At 35.9% G+C, this 19,266-nt stretch overlaps 1 protein-coding gene across 1 annotated transcript; it reads right to left on the reverse strand.

Moving 5' to 3' along the window:
- Positions 1 to 1,136: 1,136 nt before the first annotated feature.
- LOC103721688 (glyoxysomal fatty acid beta-oxidation multifunctional protein MFP-a) lies at positions 1,137 to 14,387 on the reverse strand. The gene is made up of 18 exons (XM_008811992.5): positions 14,237 to 14,387; positions 10,864 to 10,935; positions 10,701 to 10,766; positions 10,562 to 10,618; positions 10,395 to 10,462; positions 10,223 to 10,304; positions 6,616 to 6,671; positions 6,199 to 6,501; positions 5,986 to 6,072; positions 4,470 to 4,644; positions 4,246 to 4,367; positions 3,975 to 4,138; positions 3,651 to 3,905; positions 3,354 to 3,475; positions 3,089 to 3,207; positions 1,715 to 1,863; positions 1,493 to 1,631; positions 1,137 to 1,393 (listed from the first exon to the last, which is right to left on the reverse strand). Exons 1-18 carry the CDS (start codon positions 14,334 to 14,336, stop codon positions 1,358 to 1,360), a joined length of 2,172 nt encoding a protein of 723 aa, XP_008810214.4. The 5' UTR covers positions 14,337 to 14,387; the 3' UTR covers positions 1,137 to 1,357.
- Between the last annotated feature and the right edge of the window lie 4,879 nt (positions 14,388 to 19,266).

Genomic DNA, 19,266 nt, shown 5'->3' on the forward strand with positions numbered 1-19,266 from the left:
TAAAAAAAAGTCTAAGCCTCATTTTAAAAGATTGCAGCATGAGCATCCTATTCCTATATGACTCATCTTATATATGGAAGAGTTGAACTTGGTCCAACAAGATTCCTTAAAGCATACCACCCTAATAGAAAATAACAAGGCATTGGAACCACCCACCACATTTGCAGGGCTAAACAGCAGCTATTACATTACTGCTTTATGGTTATACCCATAACTCATGTAATAAATAAACATAACAAGATTAAATTGCCCATTAATGTTTATGAGTCCTCTGCACATGAAAGAAAAACCTAGGAGAATCCAAATCGATTCTCCACTTGGTGGAGACTGAGGAAGGAGGCCAGCCTTCAACGATATAGCTGCTCGACAGTTAACTATAGCCAAGCACCAAGCACCAAGCATCGCAAAAGTGTGGCAATGAAGAATGACTAGAGCCATATTACAGCTTATGAGGCATTTTTTGAGTTAGTAATATAGAGTAATTAATAACACCATATATACTTCGAACTTTCGATTCTAGCAAAAGTTAACTCGAGAACAAGAATGGATCATAAAGCATCACACCTCTTGATCGAGGAAGATCTTTTGAATTGCAAAACAGCTGCTAGAAGGTAACTATTAAGAATGTGATACTATTTCATGTTTTTAAGGATGACAGACAAAAGCACCTGATACACCCTTTTTTTTTTTTTAAGAATTTGATGATTATATACCACCACCCAGTTTTGAATCTGAATCCTCCCAGAGAGAGGTGCCAACCAGCTGAGCTACACTTGATCAAGATTGAAATTGTTGTTTACATCCCCGTCCAGATGGATGAGTTCTTAAGAGTGTACAGCAGTATGAACTATTAATCATTTGATTAGTTACTAAACAGACAGTATTGAGGTGGGGAAAAAGCTGCCCAGTTTTATAATTAAAAGGACCAATTTCTTTCAACAGCCATGACAAACCTCAGCTTTTACCAGAGTTCTAGAACTACCTCGTAAGCATACACGCACAACTGCAAGGTCTCAGTTTAGAACATTGCTCATAAAGTAAACCTGTTGCTTGCTAAACATCTCTAGTAGCATGAAAATCTAAACACCTTCCTGATACATAGGGCGCACATAAGAAATGATACAAAATAACCATCATCAATTTAACTTGTTTCTGCTTTAATAATTAAACTGCAATCTGTTGCTAATACTACACGGTGAAATCCACAGAATTATCGTACGCATGAATACTGTGGAAAATACTTGAGAGATGTTCCACATAAAGGCCTTACAATGCTCTAGGAATATGCGATCCCTGTGTCATTATTCACCCCTTTATTACATCATCTTCAAAGAGAGATTTTGCCAGAAAGGTCACTCTACATTCGAGCCTTTGCCTGATTTACTTGGGCACTCTGCATAAATTTGATATATAGAATCAATGATTGCTTGGTGAGAATAAGAAGCTACTACAACAAAGACCAGTCACAAAGTAAATGCAGCAGTCTCCTCACCAGAGATAGACCTTTAGAAGCTCTTTCTGCCAGATATGTACAGGGCTTGAAAAGTTCACCATACATATTTGACCATGCATCCAATCTCGAGTGGATGTAATTTGCACCAAGAGAGTCTGCCCAAAACATTATGCCACCCCTGGTTTGAAGTACAAGTTTAGAAGAAATATTAGGTTGAAAATACTATCTCCTATTAATCAACATCCAGCTAAAGAAATAAACCTGTAAGGGGGGAAGCCCATGCCCATGATGGAAGCAATATCAAGATCCGATGCTTTCACAGCAATTCCCTCATCAAGGACTCGGCAGGCCTCATTTACAACGGGAAGGAATACCATTTCTACAATATCCTTATCTGCTAACTTCATTAGCTGCAGCCAAACACACAAAGCACATAAGCAATGAAGTGGCAAATCTGATACACGTCACCTTTGATCATTATTTATGATGAAAAAGACGCCAGGATACATCTGATTAGATATGCAAAGATTCTGGAGCTTTTATGCTCTAGGCTTTCTGTTTAGCGACATCAAATATCATAATCCAGTTATATTCATCCCACAAAACCAGAATTACATGGACCACAGTCGTTATTTATTTCTGGCAGGTCCAAACCACATCGATAACTATGCCATGCCCACTGTGATGCAGGCCATCCAAAAAATCAAGCATATATATGGTTCTGGTTTCATTGATCATCTCTTTACAGGAAGACAGATCATCACTGCCTATCTTACTAGAATTACATAAGATCAGAGATACTGGAATCCGACAGGAACCCAAAATATGATATCTCTGGCTGCTGCAAAGAAGAGAGCAAATTACCTACTTCTTATAAAAGGGAAAAATTGCATACAGTACAAACATGAAACAGATGTTTTAAATGCTTTCTCCTAAATTTATAATGCTTTGTCATATATTTCTCTTTTTGGAGATACAAAATTCCCAACAATTGAACATAAATAGAATTAATCTACCTCATGCAAAGCCACTGATTAAACTCTGATGTTGTCAATTATCAAAATGAATGCAAAAAAGAAAAATCAGTTGTCAAGGACTCTTTCAGCACTATATCACTAGTAGCAATTCCTATGTAATATGCATGCACCCCTTCATTATGCACTCTTGACCTGCTAATGCAGGTTTCATCAACGAACCATTAGCAAGTTGTGAGCCCATCACTATGAACTTCGAAAAGTGATGATTTGTGGGCAAAACATGGATTATGACGGGAATATTTATAAAAGTTGAGTTAGGTTGTATGAAGAATTTAAAATATAGCAGTGAAGTAAACAACTCATTCTTTGGCTTGTTCATGTCTATTTTGGTTATTAAGTCAATGCTTTTCTTTTTCAAACTTTTGGTAACGTTTAAACCAATGCATTATATCCGTACAAGAAAACAAAAAGGTCGATCAACATTGCACTAGTTAAATGGCCAAAATACCTCATGCCATCAATCCAGTATACCCCATGATATATATTATATGCTATCAACCCAGTCTAACAAATGTGAGGAAGCATGCATGCAAACATTTTTACAAACTAGCCTAAAACTGAAACTTCCATTCTGGTCAATAATGAGTGGAAAGAGAACCTCAAGATCAGGGGTAATGCCAGCCATGCTCCTTGATTTCTCGATGTACTTCTTTATTTCAGGGTCTGGACTGGCCTTCCGCTTCTCATATTTATAGAATCCCTTTCGAGTAGCTTCACCTGTCATGAATGACATAAATGGTGGATGAGCATCAGATATTCGTATTAGGGTCTTAACATGCCACAGCAAAGACAGGAGATTTTATCATAGAGTGAGTGAAATGAAAGTAACTGCAGGATGAACACTATCAGGCAATGTCTTATACCTGATCTCTTATCCTCAAGCATTATCGACATTAACATTGACTTATAGACTCTTTCAGGGAAATTTTCAAGGTATTGCATACCAGTAGCTACTGCAACCCCAAAACCAACCAGATCGGCAAGCCTGTGTGGCAAAAGAAAAGACCAGCATCACTAATGCAAAGTCAAGAAGCAGTATTCTTCCTATATCCACCCAAAAACTACACGACAGCAATATTGGAGATGTTATCCCGTTCAAATAGTTTTGCTGATGAATAGTAAAATAAAATTATAGTTTTGTCAAATCATTTTCTGCATACCTGAAAGGGCCCATTGGCATTCCAAATTTGGTACATGCACGATCAATCTTATAGACATCAACACCACGATCAACTAAAAAAAGTGCTGACTGAGTGTAAGGAAAGAACATCCTGTTGACAGCAAAGCCAGTACAATTCCCAACTACAATTGGAGTTTTGCGAATCTTCTTCCCAACATCTAGTAAGTCCGCAATAACTTGCGGAGATGTTTTACGAGTCCGAACTATTTCCAGGAGTGGCATGATATGAGCAGGACTGAAGAAGAAACATCATCAGTAAGAGAATAACGAGCAAAAAACTATAAAGAAATGTAGCTCGAATTACCTAAAGAAATGTGCACCAACAATACGATCCTGAGACATGGTTTTTTCTCCTATTAAATTGAGATCTATTGTTGAAGTGTTAGTAGCAAGTACGCAATGGGGCGAGCAAAATTTCTCTAGATCAGCAAATATTTGCTGCTTCAATGACACGTTCTCAATGACCGCCTGCCATGATACAATTTTCAATGGCAAGATTAAATAAGGCAAAAAAAAATACTTATAACAAAAAGATAAAAAAGAGGGAAGAAAAAGAGTGTGGTGCTTTGTCTTGCCTCAATGACCATATCCACATCTTTAAAGAGTTGGTAATCAAGAACACCAGTAAGAAGCGAGAGGGTCCTCTCACACTTCTCGTGAGACATTTTTCCTTTATTGACACGACTCTGCAAATTGGCTGAAAAGTTGCAGCAATATAAGCATTTGAAATTTCTAAAACAGAATTTCTGAAAAGGGCCCTCAATGCCCAGAAGAGTACCATAAATTAATACGCATGTACCTTTGACTCTGTCAATCCCTGATTTTAAGAATTTCTCATTGACTTCTTTTAGTATTACAGGATAATTGCTCAGGATTAGTGCAGTTGCAATTCCAGAACCCATTAGACCTCCTCCAAGAATAGCAACTTTAGTTATTTTTCTGGGAACCAAACCCAAATCAGTGACACCAGGTACCTGTCACCAGAATTTGTGATGTCATATCATCATATGAGATTTTTCAGTCTTTCTTTTTCCCAAAAAACTGCACAGCTATGTATCAGAAAATAACATGAAACAACTGAGGACCTCCCAAACATACCCAGCAACAGAATCATGCAATTTTTGTTCATTTAATATATGACTATAGGTATTCAACATCCATATATACACTGTAGAACATGCTTTCTAATTCCATGATTGATATAACTAACCCAGCAAAATTGACAATAGCTCATCAAAATGTCTGTGCTGAAAGTCTCAGCTTAGATTTATTAATGGTGTATTCAAAAGCCGATAAATTATTAATCATTAGGTGCTTTTGAGGTCATAATTTTATGGGCTGTGGCATACAAATTATGTAAGAGTACTTGCTTCCTGCCAGCAAGGCCAAGCATCCCACTTGCTCTTTAACCAGTATATTGACATCAGAGCTCCAATGAAAGAATTCAAGGTGCACAACCAAATAACCCAACCTGATCCTCTGAGAACAGAATGCCCTTCATCATGAATTACTGAAAACAGGCTTGAAGTTCAGATAGGGTCTTTCACTAATTCCTCAATCCTTTCAAGCACTTGAGTTCCTAGTCAACATTCTAGGCTGTTGCCTTATAATACCCGAAACTGTTGAAGAAATTAGAGTGACCAAGTAAGAAGGAATAATACGTTACAAATCGGTTTGACCTGAAAAAGGCTATGTCTCTAGGTTATTCATGCCATTACGAATTCTGGAAATAGTGCTTATTGGGAATATTAGAGAGATTCATTTGTTCATACATACATACACATGGATGCATGCAGATGCCTTCTGGTCATCGTCATGGGTAACTCAAATTTAAAAAGGTTAGATAGGTCATTCAATTGTAGGTGTTAAATTCCCAACACCTGGAAGGCCGAGTCAATAATGACATACTCAGAGCATGTGAAATTGACTGAAATGCCCTTTATCTGCACAAAGAAAAGCTGAGAGGGTTTTGGTCATTTTCAAGGTGTTCACAAGTTCCTCCTGTAATCCCTCTTAGTGTGATACGTGCATCTGATACTAGGACATCTCGATGAATCATTTCCTGATGCTGAAAAGATTAAAATTTGGCAAAAGAAAAGAAAAAAAAAAAAGAGCTTCCCCAGGCTTCTAACATCCTCTTCAATATACTTGTCCCAAAAGCTTGTCTCCAGTAGTAATTCATATTATTTTCAGGGACATGTTGATGATTATGTAGGTACATCAGCATCCTATGCAACTTTCAAGGAAGCATGACCCGTTCAAAAGCAAGAATGCAACTAATGCAAAGTAAAGGAAGATAGCAACCCTAGAACTACCTTTGAGGTTGCACGTTGTGCAAAAAAGACATGAACCAAGCTCTTGCATGTGTCAGAGAAAAGAAGTGTCTGGAAAGCCTTCGCTTCCTGCAAAAAAGGAAGAAGTTTCAGATCATAAGAGCTTGGCTTGTCATAGCTTGGAGACTTCGAAGTAAGTACATTAACTAAGTTAAAGCTGAGAGATTTTTAGAATAATAGCATACTAGCACTTACCTTCCAAAGTCCAGCACGAGGTCCTGATACTATACCCTCTTCAATTACATCAAGACAAACCAATGGGTGCTGGAGATTGGGAGCTCGTTTTTGAGTTTGAGCTCTTGCAAACTTTAGTATCTCCCTAGCCTCTCCAAGAGGCTCTAACTTATCAGTTCTGTAAAGGCTCCTGATCCATGGTCTTCTGAATTCAACAATATCCAGAGCCCAACAGCGGGCTGTCCTCACCAACTCCTCAGGTGAAACTATGGCATCAACTAGACCAAATGCATGAGCTTCCTCTCCTTTAATTGGTTTTGACATCTGTTAAGTGATGAATATATAAAGATGCTGCTTGAAAAGATTGGCTTGCATATTCATGATTATTGAGCTACTACAAACAAAAAAGCATCTGCAGATACAAAGAAAATACTTTACCAGAATCATTTCAAGAGATTTTGTAAGTCCAACAAGGCGTGGAAGTCGTTGTGTTCCTGAAGAAAAAATAAAATTAGATGGCAAGATAAATGGCAAAAGCAACAACCACTAAACTAATTAAATTGAAGATGAAAGACATCTATTTCATAAGTGTATTATGCCTGAAAGATTACTCTTTAAATTTTTGGTGGAATATACATGCTGATTCAGCAGAATATCCTTGTGATAAAATGTCTACATCTGGATATCGTACATTTGTGTGGAAGAACTTGGTTACTTGGAAAAGCACGAACAATTTATAGTAGTCAGGTCAAGTGCAGAAGCAATGTATAGAGTTGTTGCATTTGCAACATGTTCGATCTAATTCTCAACTTGCAGATGTGTTAACCAACGCTCTCCGACGAGAACAGTTGAAGAGCATTATTATCAAGCTTATGCATGACTGATATTCATGCTCCAGCTTGAAAGTGGGGGTGTTGATCAACAAGGAGGCTTTCCGTATATTTTCTTAATAATATATTGTGTTTATGCTTATTGGGCTTTTTTCTCCTTTTATTCTCTTGTTATTAGGCCTTCATTGGAGCCTATATAAGCCCAAATTTATATTATTGGACTTGGACACTTATTAAGGGAATTAGTGTCTTTTGCCCCTAAGTAGTGGCAATCCCACTTTTTAATAAAAATAAATACTGCATGGATCAGTTTAGTCCATACAACATCCTTCTCATCTCTGTTCATCTTCTTTCTCTCCTCACCATCTCTCCCAACTTGTCATATATCTTAACACCTTTCTTCTTCTTCTTTTTGTTTAAATGTAACACAAAGAAGTGATCCAGTTGACCAGTTCTAATAGCAACTACAAGATTACCTAAACAGGCCTGATTTTTTCAGCCATCCATATTCATGAAATAAATGACTCAGATCTCCTTTTGAGACCAATTGGTATGATCGTACCTCCCCTATCACCTAAGGTATCATTAAGCACATTGATTAAGTCGTGATTTATTTGAATTCAAGTGGTATTTTAGCTTCTTTATTCCAACCAAATTTTTCTTGAGATCTTGCTCTCTACACAATGATTTTCCTTTGACTGCTACTTACCATCTCTCTCACCTACCACTATCCCATTGTTGCCATTGACAGACCATCAGATGTGTCAGACAAGTATCTGACTTGGACTGACAGAAAAGGGCAATAGAGTAGCAGCAGGGGTATTTGGGGTTGGGAAGAAGGGCGTAGATGATGTAGGCTGGAGGAGGTAATCATGATGAAAGGATTCAAAGATGATGCAGTAGGAGAAGAGGGTGGCAAAGGCAGGGGCGAGGGAGACAAGCTGAGCAAGGGGGGAGAACCATGATGGCATGATCAATGCCAACGATGCTGCCAAGCCTGCCGAGGGTGGAGTCAGCGCTAGTTCGGGAGGCAGAGGAGGATGATAGGGGTGATAAAGGGGAGGGAGAGGCACCACAGTGGTGTTGGTGGCTGGCAGCTATTGCAGGTAACGTAGCGGAGGGACAAAAGCAAGGTTTTCGTCTCGACCAAGAACACAGTTTGTATCAGTATCAAGCAACCCCAAATACAATATATATAAAAATCTTGGCCCTATTATCACAACTGATACAAATTGATAAAATCCAAAATATCCGCCGATACAATATTCGTATCGGTAGATACTATATTCACATCATCCAATATTTTGCAATCATTTTTTTACTTTCTTACATAGACTTTCTTGACTAATAAATCTTGAAAATCAATGCTTAAACAAAGTTCTTGATCGATTTATCTCGGTCCCGGCCATTCACCAAGAAAACTTATAAATCAAGATTTAAAAACCTTGTAGGAGAGGAAATGGTAGCAAGAGAGAGGGTAGGAGAGAGCAGTGGTGGATCTCCAAGCAAGTGGCATTGTTGATTCTTTCAAGTAATGTTTATCACCACCGTAACTTGATCACTAGTAAAAAATAAAATACATATTTTATCCTTATATAAATAAATGATTAGGAATTAATATCTAGAATAACATCATAATTTAAGAAAAGGTGCCAAAACAGAGCCGATAAAACAAATAAAAGTATGATTTCTATTACCAAAAATTAATAGACACAATTACCTTTATGATAAATCTACTCTTCTCAATTCTCTCCCTACATACATGTTTTGGAGTAAAAGAACCAGAAAAGTGAAAATTATTTTCATTAATTCCTTTTATTAACACAATAATTTTTTTTTAATTATAGTAAAATGAAATATATGATTTATTGATGGATACAAACTTATAGAATGATAGAGTGCTTTAGTTAGTTTCGAGCAAGAAAAATGGATGCACAACAATATATAATGAGGAAGTGAAAAGGATCGTCAAAAAAGTCTGAATGCTAAAAAAGTGTTATGTTAAAATTAAAGTTTGTTGCACTAATACTAGGTACTGTACCGGTACCGTACTAGTACAGAGATATATTATACCGAACCAGACATATTGTATCATATTGTAGTGTACCGGTACAGTACCATATGATACAATATGTCCGGTTCAATATATATGTTCCTATGTCAACATAGGATAGAGACCCTTTTCTCACACCCAATTATGGTTGATATAACAAGAAGCCAGGTAGAACCGGTCGGTTCCACCCAATAAAGGATGCTTCGAACTCTGCACTGTATCAAACCTTAATATCGTACCAACACCTTTCAAGTACGATATGATTGCTCGAAACCAAGTAGTATGGGTCGGTACGGTGAACCATGGTTAAAATAGATGGGATACTATAGCAAATGCATAGGAATCCCTAGAAAACCCAGCACAACAACAAAGAAACTAGCAAACTATACAAGAACTTTGCTAGATTACTTATGACATTTTCTAGCATGAAGTGTCTAGGAAGAAGCAGGACAACAAGATGGCATATGGTTGCAGAAAACAGATAAAAATTTACATTCGTGTCTTATTATAAGATAAGAATAGTCGAAGTATCAGAAACTGGGAATTATGGAGAGAATTTTTCCAGGAAATATGGAACACTAAGGTCTACTTAATTGGTCGAGAAGATAAGTTTGTGCCTGTTGAGCTGAATAATGTAGTGGCTCCTGCCAGAGTCCTGCGAATCCTGTAAGGATCTGAGGATCCTGACTTGTAGTAAGAAACTCAACTTGAGGTTATTATGGTAAATGTCAACAACATACATTTTCCAAACAAAAAGAACGTTAAGCATTAGTTCTCAGCAACATATTTTACTTGCATTGTATGCTATACGGAGAATACAAATTGAACAATTTTATGTTATCTTTCTCACATTTCAACATTCAATCATAGAACTCAAGGGAAAAAGACTATCAGGGTCCATTCATTTAAGATGATCTATTGATGGAACATTATAAGGGCATGGACATCTAAAAAATATTTGAATTAGCAAATATGAAAAAGGCATTCGAAAAAGTTAACCTACATATTAGTATGACCAAGCTTTCCAAGCACCCAGAAACTACCCATAATGATATCTAAAATTTGCATCTACTGCCCTTCAGGTTTTTAATAATCCAACAATTCTGCAAGAAAAGCCAAGCTCCTGCAGTTCAATTTTTTAAAAGCATGCTCATAATAATACCTCCAAATCCAGGAATAATTCCAAGTTGAAGTTCCGGCAGACCTAGTTGAGCAGTAGAAGTAGAAATGCGCCCATGGCATGCCTAGTGACAACAGAGAATTCAAATGTTATACCTGATTTCTAGACATACAGGCTAGCAAAAGTAATGTTACAACTGAATTGTAACACATACCATTGCAACCTCCAGTCCACCACCAAGTGCTAGGCCATCTATAGCAGCCACTGATGGCTTTCTTGCACCTGACACAGACAAGAAATTGAGGTTCCCAACATAAATCTTGTTTATAACAATCAGAAAATTTTATATGAGGATGGATGGCAAAAATCTCCAACAAATACCTTCTAAGGTGTCAGTTATAATGTCTATTGAAACATAGCCAGCTTTTGGTTGATCCCCTATAGCAATAAAAAAACTGGACATAAATAGACGCACAAATAATTTAAGGAAGTGTGAAGGTGCAACAAAGATTAGACATACTCTGTCCCCCTTGAATACCACCAAAGGCAGTGATGTCAAAACCTCCTGAAAATTTCCCTCCAACTCCTACTCAATAATCCAAGTTGTAAGAAGGATGGTACTTCTAAACAAATCAGAACTTGTCAATATTGAAAAACCAATTATGCTTAACTACTCACATTACCTGTAATCACAATAGCTTTCACATCATCTCTGTTTAGAGCTTGCTCATAACTATCTTTTAAGCTGAATAACACTGAAAATAAGGACAGGAAATATGACAAACAAATGAATATACACCAAAATATAAGAGATCAATATTGTAATATAAATTGTGCTAACTATAATAAACTCATGAAATAAGAGTAAGTCTCTTATTTAGTGATCTGACCATTGTCAGCCTCAGGTCAAGCAAAATGGATGGAATAAGGTTATTGTTTCATGTAAGAGAAAATATGCACATAAGTAATAGAGCAGATACATAGTACAGATGAGCGGCAGTCTACAAAAAAGAGAAAACTCTTAAGGATACTATAGCACAAGCATGATAAGTAGGAGCCACAAGACAACTTTTTCCAATAAAATATAGCCTTTTGTCTAAGGTTTGTAGTATAGGTACGATAATCATACTCCCCTACCAAGATAGGTTGGAGTAGCACAATAGAGTATCATACCAAAACACGGTATGCATGGTGGTGCTGGTATAGTACAACTAAGGTGTCATACTGTGTCTTGGTACTATACCGTACTGAGGGATGTGTCAATATTGGTACCAGACTGGTATAGTATTGTATCACCAGGATGGACCAATATGCACCAATGCATAAACCCATTCTTGTAAGCATGCTTTATACATGGATCAAGTTGAGTAAACTGGTCTACCATAGAGGTTTAATCAAGAAAAGGTCAATAGGTCCTTTTGCATGGATATTGAGCATTTGGAAAAATAGCAAACTAACACCTTAAGGACTAGATTCACATAATCTGTAACAATGATGAATGCATTAATAAGGTATTTCTACTCACCCAGTGCAAGAAGTTAATTATCTAACATGTAGCATCAATGATATTCCTGTAGGAATCGGACCTGTTGGCCCACCCAGCGCACACCTTCTAAGAGTTTGTCCAAGTCTTAGCCTAAATCCCAGCATGTGGGCCTGTTGGTCTAAGAAAGAATAAAAACCCCATAAAGATCTTTTTTTCCTTTCCACAGAATTCAAGCTAAGAGGTGTTGGATTGATATAAGCCATGCTTAAATGGCCAGTCCAATCCATATATTGGAGATATGACATTGACCTAACCTTCCCCTGAAGATACTGGAACAAATTACACAACTTTCGTTATGGCTCTTGACATAGTGATTGTGAATAGTGCCAGGCCAAAAATTAAAGGGTTAAAGGTCCAACCTTATACCAAGCTGATATAAGGTGGACAAAATAGTCGAGAAAAAGCATCAGCTTAGAAAATAAGCCCACCCTGGGGCCTTCCATGACAGAGGCATAAGAAACCCCATTCTGATCCTATCTTGCTATAGAAGGATTAAGGCTCGTCCATAAAAGTGCATCGGTTCTCGCAAAGATCAATCATGCTCGTCCATAGAAGGATTTACCAAGCCGCTGACAGATAGAAGACTGACTTCTATTCTTTGTACAACCAACCCAGTATATTTTAAAGCTGACGTGAAAATGCTTCGTCTAGGGAACACAGAAACTGTTCCCAATTCTCTACCACATGTACACCCTATGACATTATAAACAAGTAAACAATTACATCCTGGTCATCGCAAAGTCCATATTTCCAATCTGGACAATAACAAAACGATTGCCTCAAGTTAAAATTTCGAATAAAGCAATCCCCAAGCAAAAATTTGATGAGGAATTATTTACATTCATGATATTTTACTCGAAAGCAAGAGCTCAAGCATGGTAAGAGATCAAGACAAAGGAGACTATGAATATCTAATAGGTACCATTGGGAGCAAACAAAAAACAGAACAGAATTATTTGTAATTTATTTTCAGATCAGCATAATTATGACCGCAGAAGTCAAAATTGGAAAAAAAAATTGTTGCTTCGTTAAGCAGATATAGAATATAAAAACAAAAAACATAACTTTTGAGAAAATAATCAAGAGTTGCTGAAGGACATCAGTAGTCTGAGGAATATAATAAGCATGGATTGTATGTTATAAATAATTTTATCTTCTTTCCAAAGGAGCAGAAGACAAAATGGTTAACAACTTGAAACAGCTTTTCTTCTCACTCACCTATTTTAGATGAATAAACATGTAATTTGCTTGTCCTTTCATCTCACATCGGAACACAAGGTAACTATGAAGCATCAACAAAACAAAGAGATGGGATTGCTAATCTCTTAGACCCACTTAGCTATCAATAAATATTTCATGGCACATATATGAAATATCATATGTGGCTGCATTACCGGTTTAGGTTTGAGAATTGAACTTTTGGGATCTAAGGCACAAGGGCACCAGAGGGATATCATGAATGCCACAAAGCCACCTCCAACATATACTAGTCATTAAATTAGAAGATTATTTAGCTAACCGTCATCCAAATTAGGGGATGTTTAACCAATTCCCTGCAAGGTCCAATCCAGAGCACATTTAATAAGCAGTGCGTGAAGAGTTTTGGAGTTTGTTTTGCAACGGTTTCACTCTAAGAAGATTCCTTGGGCGAACAACCCATGATGATTTTTTCATAAAAAGAATGGTTAATTACGATTTACTTCCGGAAAGTGCAGCAAAACTTTCAATCTCCGGGGTATAAAATAAAATACAAGCAACAGAATTTAACTTTGCAGTTCAGCACTTTCGAACAAGTAAAGTGTGAAAAATACAATTCGCTATTATGATCAAAACAATAATCATGAAGTAGGTTAATTTTGACAAAGCATTAAAAACAGAGAAAGCATAAAAACTGACTTTTTATTAAAAAAATGAAAAGAAAACACCAAAATACAAGGTCTTAGATCAAATTAAGCTGCATAAAATGGCAAAAAGATCTCACCAACAGACTTCCCCTAAACGAAGAGATTTTCTTTGGTCAAGTGGGCAATAAGCGCCCAGATAATATGAAGACGTGGCTTTTGATTTACAGTCGATTGATTTAATAAGATTCCTCAAGATTTACCAAGGGCCAACGTTTATGAACAGCCCATGATAGTTACATAGTGTAAAGAAAGACTTGCTTTTAAAAAGAAAATGATGGATAACGGTTTATTTCAAGAAAGTGCAACAGGTTTTTGAGTTTCCAGTGTAAATAGCATAAAATCAATGGACAGATCTAACTATGCGTATCAAAAACCTCTTGAATGCTTAAAATCCGAGAGAAACAATTCGTTGTCTATAATCAAGAACTAATTCTCAAATAGGTTGATGTAAAAAAAAATAAAAAACAAAAAGGAAAACATAAAAATTGCTTTTTTGTCATCAAAAGCATAGATTTTCTTCGATCGAGTCCGAAATAAGCGCCTAAGAAAACGAATTTAAATGAAGATAAAATTCTTCAAGACAGAGAAAAATGATGAGGGCAATACCGTCGACCGACAGGGAATTGACGGGAGGGTTGATGATGGTGATGACGGCGACTCCGTCCGCCCCGACCTCCATCTCCGTTCTCCCCTTCGCCACCCCCATCTCCGTTCTCGCGATGCCTCAGCCGTATTCGGGTGTGGGGTATTTATAAAGGTATTAATTATGTACCCAAAAAAAAGAGGTATTAATTAAGGTGGGACCGAGGTAGGTGCGTGGCGGGATGGGGAGGTGAGCGGATCTGACACACAACGAGAGTCGTCCGTCGCGTAGCCGAATTTCCGTTGCTCAAAACGGCACGGAATGGGCTCGGAATGTACGTTGATCCATAACCATATCCACGATATGAACCCGGGAGCTCATTCCAAGGTGAGCCCTTTCGAGATAGGTGCCTGCCGTCTTAGGGCTTGTTTGGCTGACGGAATAATCTAGTAATTTTTAAAAATTATTTATTCAAAAAAATAATTGCAGGAGCGGATAATTTTTATTATATTTGGGCAATGGAAAGTGGCACAGTCATCCTAATTAACGGATTAGATTCTCTTTTTTTCACGCCAATTTATTAGGATTCAACTAATCTTTTAACGTTTATGGAATTTCAATACTAAGGAATACGTTTAAATCAAAAAGAAGTTAGAAATAACGGTTGGGAGCAAGATACTGCTCCTAAAAAGACTACCAAATTTTATCCATTAAGAGGCCTGATTACGATAGGATTTTAAATTAAACGGTAACATAAAATAGAAATATTATAAATAAATATGAATTGTTTTATAGAAACCATCTTACAAAGAAATTTCATGCCATAAAAGATAGATTTTATGAGAAAAAGAAACATCTTCTCTCCCCTCTTGGGAAGTATCGGTAGGAGCAAGGGAAAAAAACACTCTTTTCTCCTCCTGTGAAAGTGTCTTGCAATTGTGGAAGCTTAAAGGAAGAAAAAAAAATCACTCTTTTCTCTCTTCTATGAAAGGGTTGCGCAACTGTCAATAAAAAAAAAAAAAAAAAAGACAAATTGAAAGACTCATTCAATCTTAGAAAGAAGTTCTAAATAGATTTGTTGTCACAAATAAACAAAATACCACATCAAGTTCAACTCAGGAATTAACAATAGAGCAAGCACCCAAAATAGAGTTAGAAGATGACATAAAAAGAACGAAACAAAATGAGATTGACAACCAGATTCATAGTACTATTCAAACATCTACTAAAACAATCTCTAGTGAAGAACACAATGAGGAATTAGATGAAGATAGAATAAACAAAGATAGCATAGAGCTTAGTAAAACTAGTTCTGTTTCTACAAAAATATATGATCATGGTCAATGAAAATAGATTGATACAAAGTTGAGAGATCTATTAGTAGAAAGAGATCCAATTAAAGATTATGATCTTCATTTTTCTAGGCATGAAAATAATAGACACTTCTCTACGAAACATTACATTCGTAAGTTACCTAATAGTGAAAAATATGATAGAAGATGGTTAGTGTATTCGAAGAATTTGGATAGAGTATATTGTTTTTGTTGTAAATTATTTGATTCAAAGCCTAGCAGGAGTCACTTGGTCAATGAAAGAATTAGGGATTGAAAAAACCTAGGTATTAAACTCAAAAGTCATGAAACATATTACTAGCATGAATAAGTGAATTGAGTGGATTCTACAGGAGAAGCGCATCATCCTGAAGGGTGACTTAGTGGAGGTGATTAAGCGGATTCTACAAGAGAGGCTGGGGGTGTCCGATCACCCACTTCTAGATGACATTCGGAGGCTACTGAGGGAGTGTGATGCCTTCCAGGTTGTGCATGTGTTCCAAAAGGTGAATCGAGCTGCTGATTGGGTCGTCTCTTTTGCTTTTCACCATTCTAGAGAGATTTTCTGAACCCGCTTTGTATCTATTCCTCCAGCTCTGTGGAGTATTTTGTCCCTTGACTCAGATGGCAATGCTCGCGAGACTAGTGTGGGTTGCCGATATACCAAAAAAAAAAGTGGATTGATTTAGAAATGAATATCCTAAAATAAAGAGTGAAGCCACATGCTTAACTACATATGAGGGGCATGAATATTTAGTATGATATATTGTTTGCTATTAACTCAGTTAGTAAGAATTTACAATCTGGAGACATTCATATTGATGTTGTTATAAATCAATTAAAAGATCTTCTTTCTTATTTGAAAAGTTATAGAGAAAATGGATTCATGTCTGCTTTGATTTCATCTAAAAAAATTGCAAATAAAATGAAAATAGAACCTACATTTCGTGAAAAACATGTGATTCATAGAAAAAAATAATTTGATGAATATAGTGATGATGAGACAACAAAATCAACTAAAGAATCTATGACAATTGATTACTTTTTATATATAGTAGATTAAGCTATTTCTTCAATTCAAAATAGGTTTGAACAATTCACCATATATGAAGATGTTTTTGGTTTTTTATTTAATTTTAGAAAGTTAAAATCTTTGAATGAAGAGAATTTGAAAAGTGTTGTCTTAATCTTAAAAACTTTGTAAAGCATAATAAATATTTTGATATTGATTGTCTTGATCTGTTTTCAGAGTTAAAAGTTTTAAAAGAAGTTTTACAAACAAAAACTAGTACCCCTATTGATACTTTAAGTTTTATAAAAAAATATTTTTTTCCAAATGTATGTATTTCTTACAGGATATTGTTAACGAAACTTGTAACAGTTGCTACTGCTGAAAGAAGTTTTTCAAAATTAAAGTTGACACAATCATATTTGCGGTCAACTATGTCACAAGAAAGATTAAATGAATTAGCGATATTATCGATTGAAAATAGTATTTTAATGAATCTTGAGTATAAAAGTTTGATTAGTAATTTTGCATCTCAAAAAGCTAGACGAATTAGTTTTAAATATTTTTTAAAAAATATTTTACACTTATTAAAAAATTTTAATCATTTTTTTTAAAAAAAGCCCCCTTTAGTGAGTTCACCTTAGGCCCCCAAATGCATTGAGCTGCCCGTGATATTGATCTTCTATATGAGAGCATGGCCAAATTTTTAAAAAAAATATAGCTATTTTCTTCAGTTTGCAACATAAGGAATATAATTTTCTTCTTTCCTCACTGTCGAAATATTAAACGGCATAAAAAGAAATGTGCATGGCTTGTATAAGTATGTACACCTCAACATATTTGGGCCCTTTCCACCCAACTTATTGAATTGTCTAGATTTAATATGGACCCTTTCCAACTTAAAATTATATGTAGCATGGACTCTACACTGCTCCATATTTTATTTCTGGACGGTAATTTGTGATAGGATTGGCCAAAAAATATCCATACCATCGTGGCTCAATGAGAAAATTAATTGAAAGAAAAAAATGTTGCCGAGTTTCCATTTTGTAAAAAAAAAAAAAATCTATGATTGCAACATAGTTTGATGAACAATTGGTTCATACAAAAGCACACTACTAGCTAGTTTCAATTTGCTCATGAATGAAATAGCAAACAATTATTTATTAAAATAAATAAATTAATTAAGATATACAATATAAATGCTAATGCTACATGCTTGAGAAATATTTAATCGGTCAATTAGCACAATATCTGACTACTTGTGCTATGTACGGTCTTACTAAATATTTGAAACATGATTAGATATGTAACCAATAAAAAAGAGGAATACACTCCACCATAGCTAATCATAATTCATAATCATAATTCACAAACTTTGTTATTGCGAATCATGCCCGCAACATATTGCATAACCATAGCTTGGGGCATTTCATCAAGTAAAGATTATCTCCACTTGGTCATCCAGCGGAGGAAAACAAATATCACCCCCTAGTAGTATTTATTTTACCTTTTCTTATAAAAAAATAGATATAGGATCTACATTTATTTAACCATCTATCTCATCAACTTTTTATAGCAAATATGGTAATCTAACAGAGGATATATTTTTCCGAGACAGATTACCCTCCAACCAAATGGGCTTTAAGAAAACAGTAGTTGATTATAAGTTTTTACATGATGTAATAACATAAAGCATGAAATGAAGAATATGAGTTAGTATTGTCTAAATTTAATTTGTTTGACTTGTTATGTATATGCTTTAGAGCCATAAGGATATCCCGTGACTTGATGTAGAAGGGGAAAAAAGGATCTAGATTTAAAATCCAGTGGAATGGGGAAGCTCTAGTTTCTTCATGAAACGAGATTTTTCATGCTCTCAGCCTGTTGCGTGGTTGTCATGCTCGAGCATTCCGGTAAATAGCCTCTATTTTTTATCATTCTTGTTTTCTTTATTTTTTTTTTTTGTTTGTTTCTTTTTTCCCTTTACTTCATTCTTTTCTTTTTCTTTTTTTTATTCTCTTCTCTTCTTCACCACGTAGATGGGTTTCCAAGTCCCACTCTAGTCTACTTCAAAATTTCTCACAAAAATGGGATGGTACATCTTGGACACCACCTATCCTATTGGGATTTAGAACCGTGATGAGGATTGTATCACTATCAAAATTAAAAAGTTATTGTAATATTCTAAAGAATAACCATTTTACAAGTTAGCACAATCCATCCATCAACTTTTCTTCACACGTCATGAGCCTAGCATGCCCATAATTAAATGGATAATTATGACAAATGAGCGAAACAAATAAGAGATTTGTGCCCTCGTATGCTCTATTATCTTAAACTGTATCCTCTAAATATCTAAGAAATATTTATCTAGGTGGCATGAGGTCCATGGTTGCTTTTAGGTACTGATGTAAAAAATATTTGTCAGCCTGACTTTGCGACTGAAGTACCTAATCTTGATATATTCTAAGGTGCTTCACCTTGGTGCTAGCCGAAGCAAGCAGAAAAGAAGCACAAGATGACAGTTGGAAGGTGATTAATGGTCATCAGTTACGCACCCACAATCTCAACGACAGTTAAGTTGTTGTTGTGCAGTTATTGTACAACAAGCTGCTAACATGCAGTTATTGCACATTCCGTCAATTTCAGTAACGAACATCGACCCCATCATTTATATAGGGAGAACTTGGGGACCCTCAGGTAAGTCATT

Source organism: Phoenix dactylifera, chromosome 14, assembly GCF_051530095.1.
Source record: "Phoenix dactylifera cultivar Ajwa chromosome 14, Ajwa_hap1_PhDact_Kaust_v1.1, whole genome shotgun sequence".
Lineage (NCBI taxonomy): Eukaryota > Viridiplantae > Streptophyta > Magnoliopsida > Arecales > Arecaceae > Phoenix > Phoenix dactylifera.

Excerpts from the sequence above, each read along its gene's own strand:
- LOC103721688 (XM_008811992.5), bottom strand. The coding sequence starts at position 14,336 with ATGGGGGTGGCGAAGGGGAGAACGGAGATGGAGGTCGGGGCGGACGGA. Across the intron at positions 6,073-6,198 it reads CTCGTGCTGGACTTTGGAAG|GAAGCGAAGGCTTTCCAGAC; the intron begins GTAAGTGCTAGT and ends CCTTTTTTGCAG. Across the intron at positions 3,208-3,353 it reads GCTTGAGGATAAGAGATCAG|GTGAAGCTACTCGAAAGGGA; the intron begins GTATAAGACATT and ends CATTCATGACAG.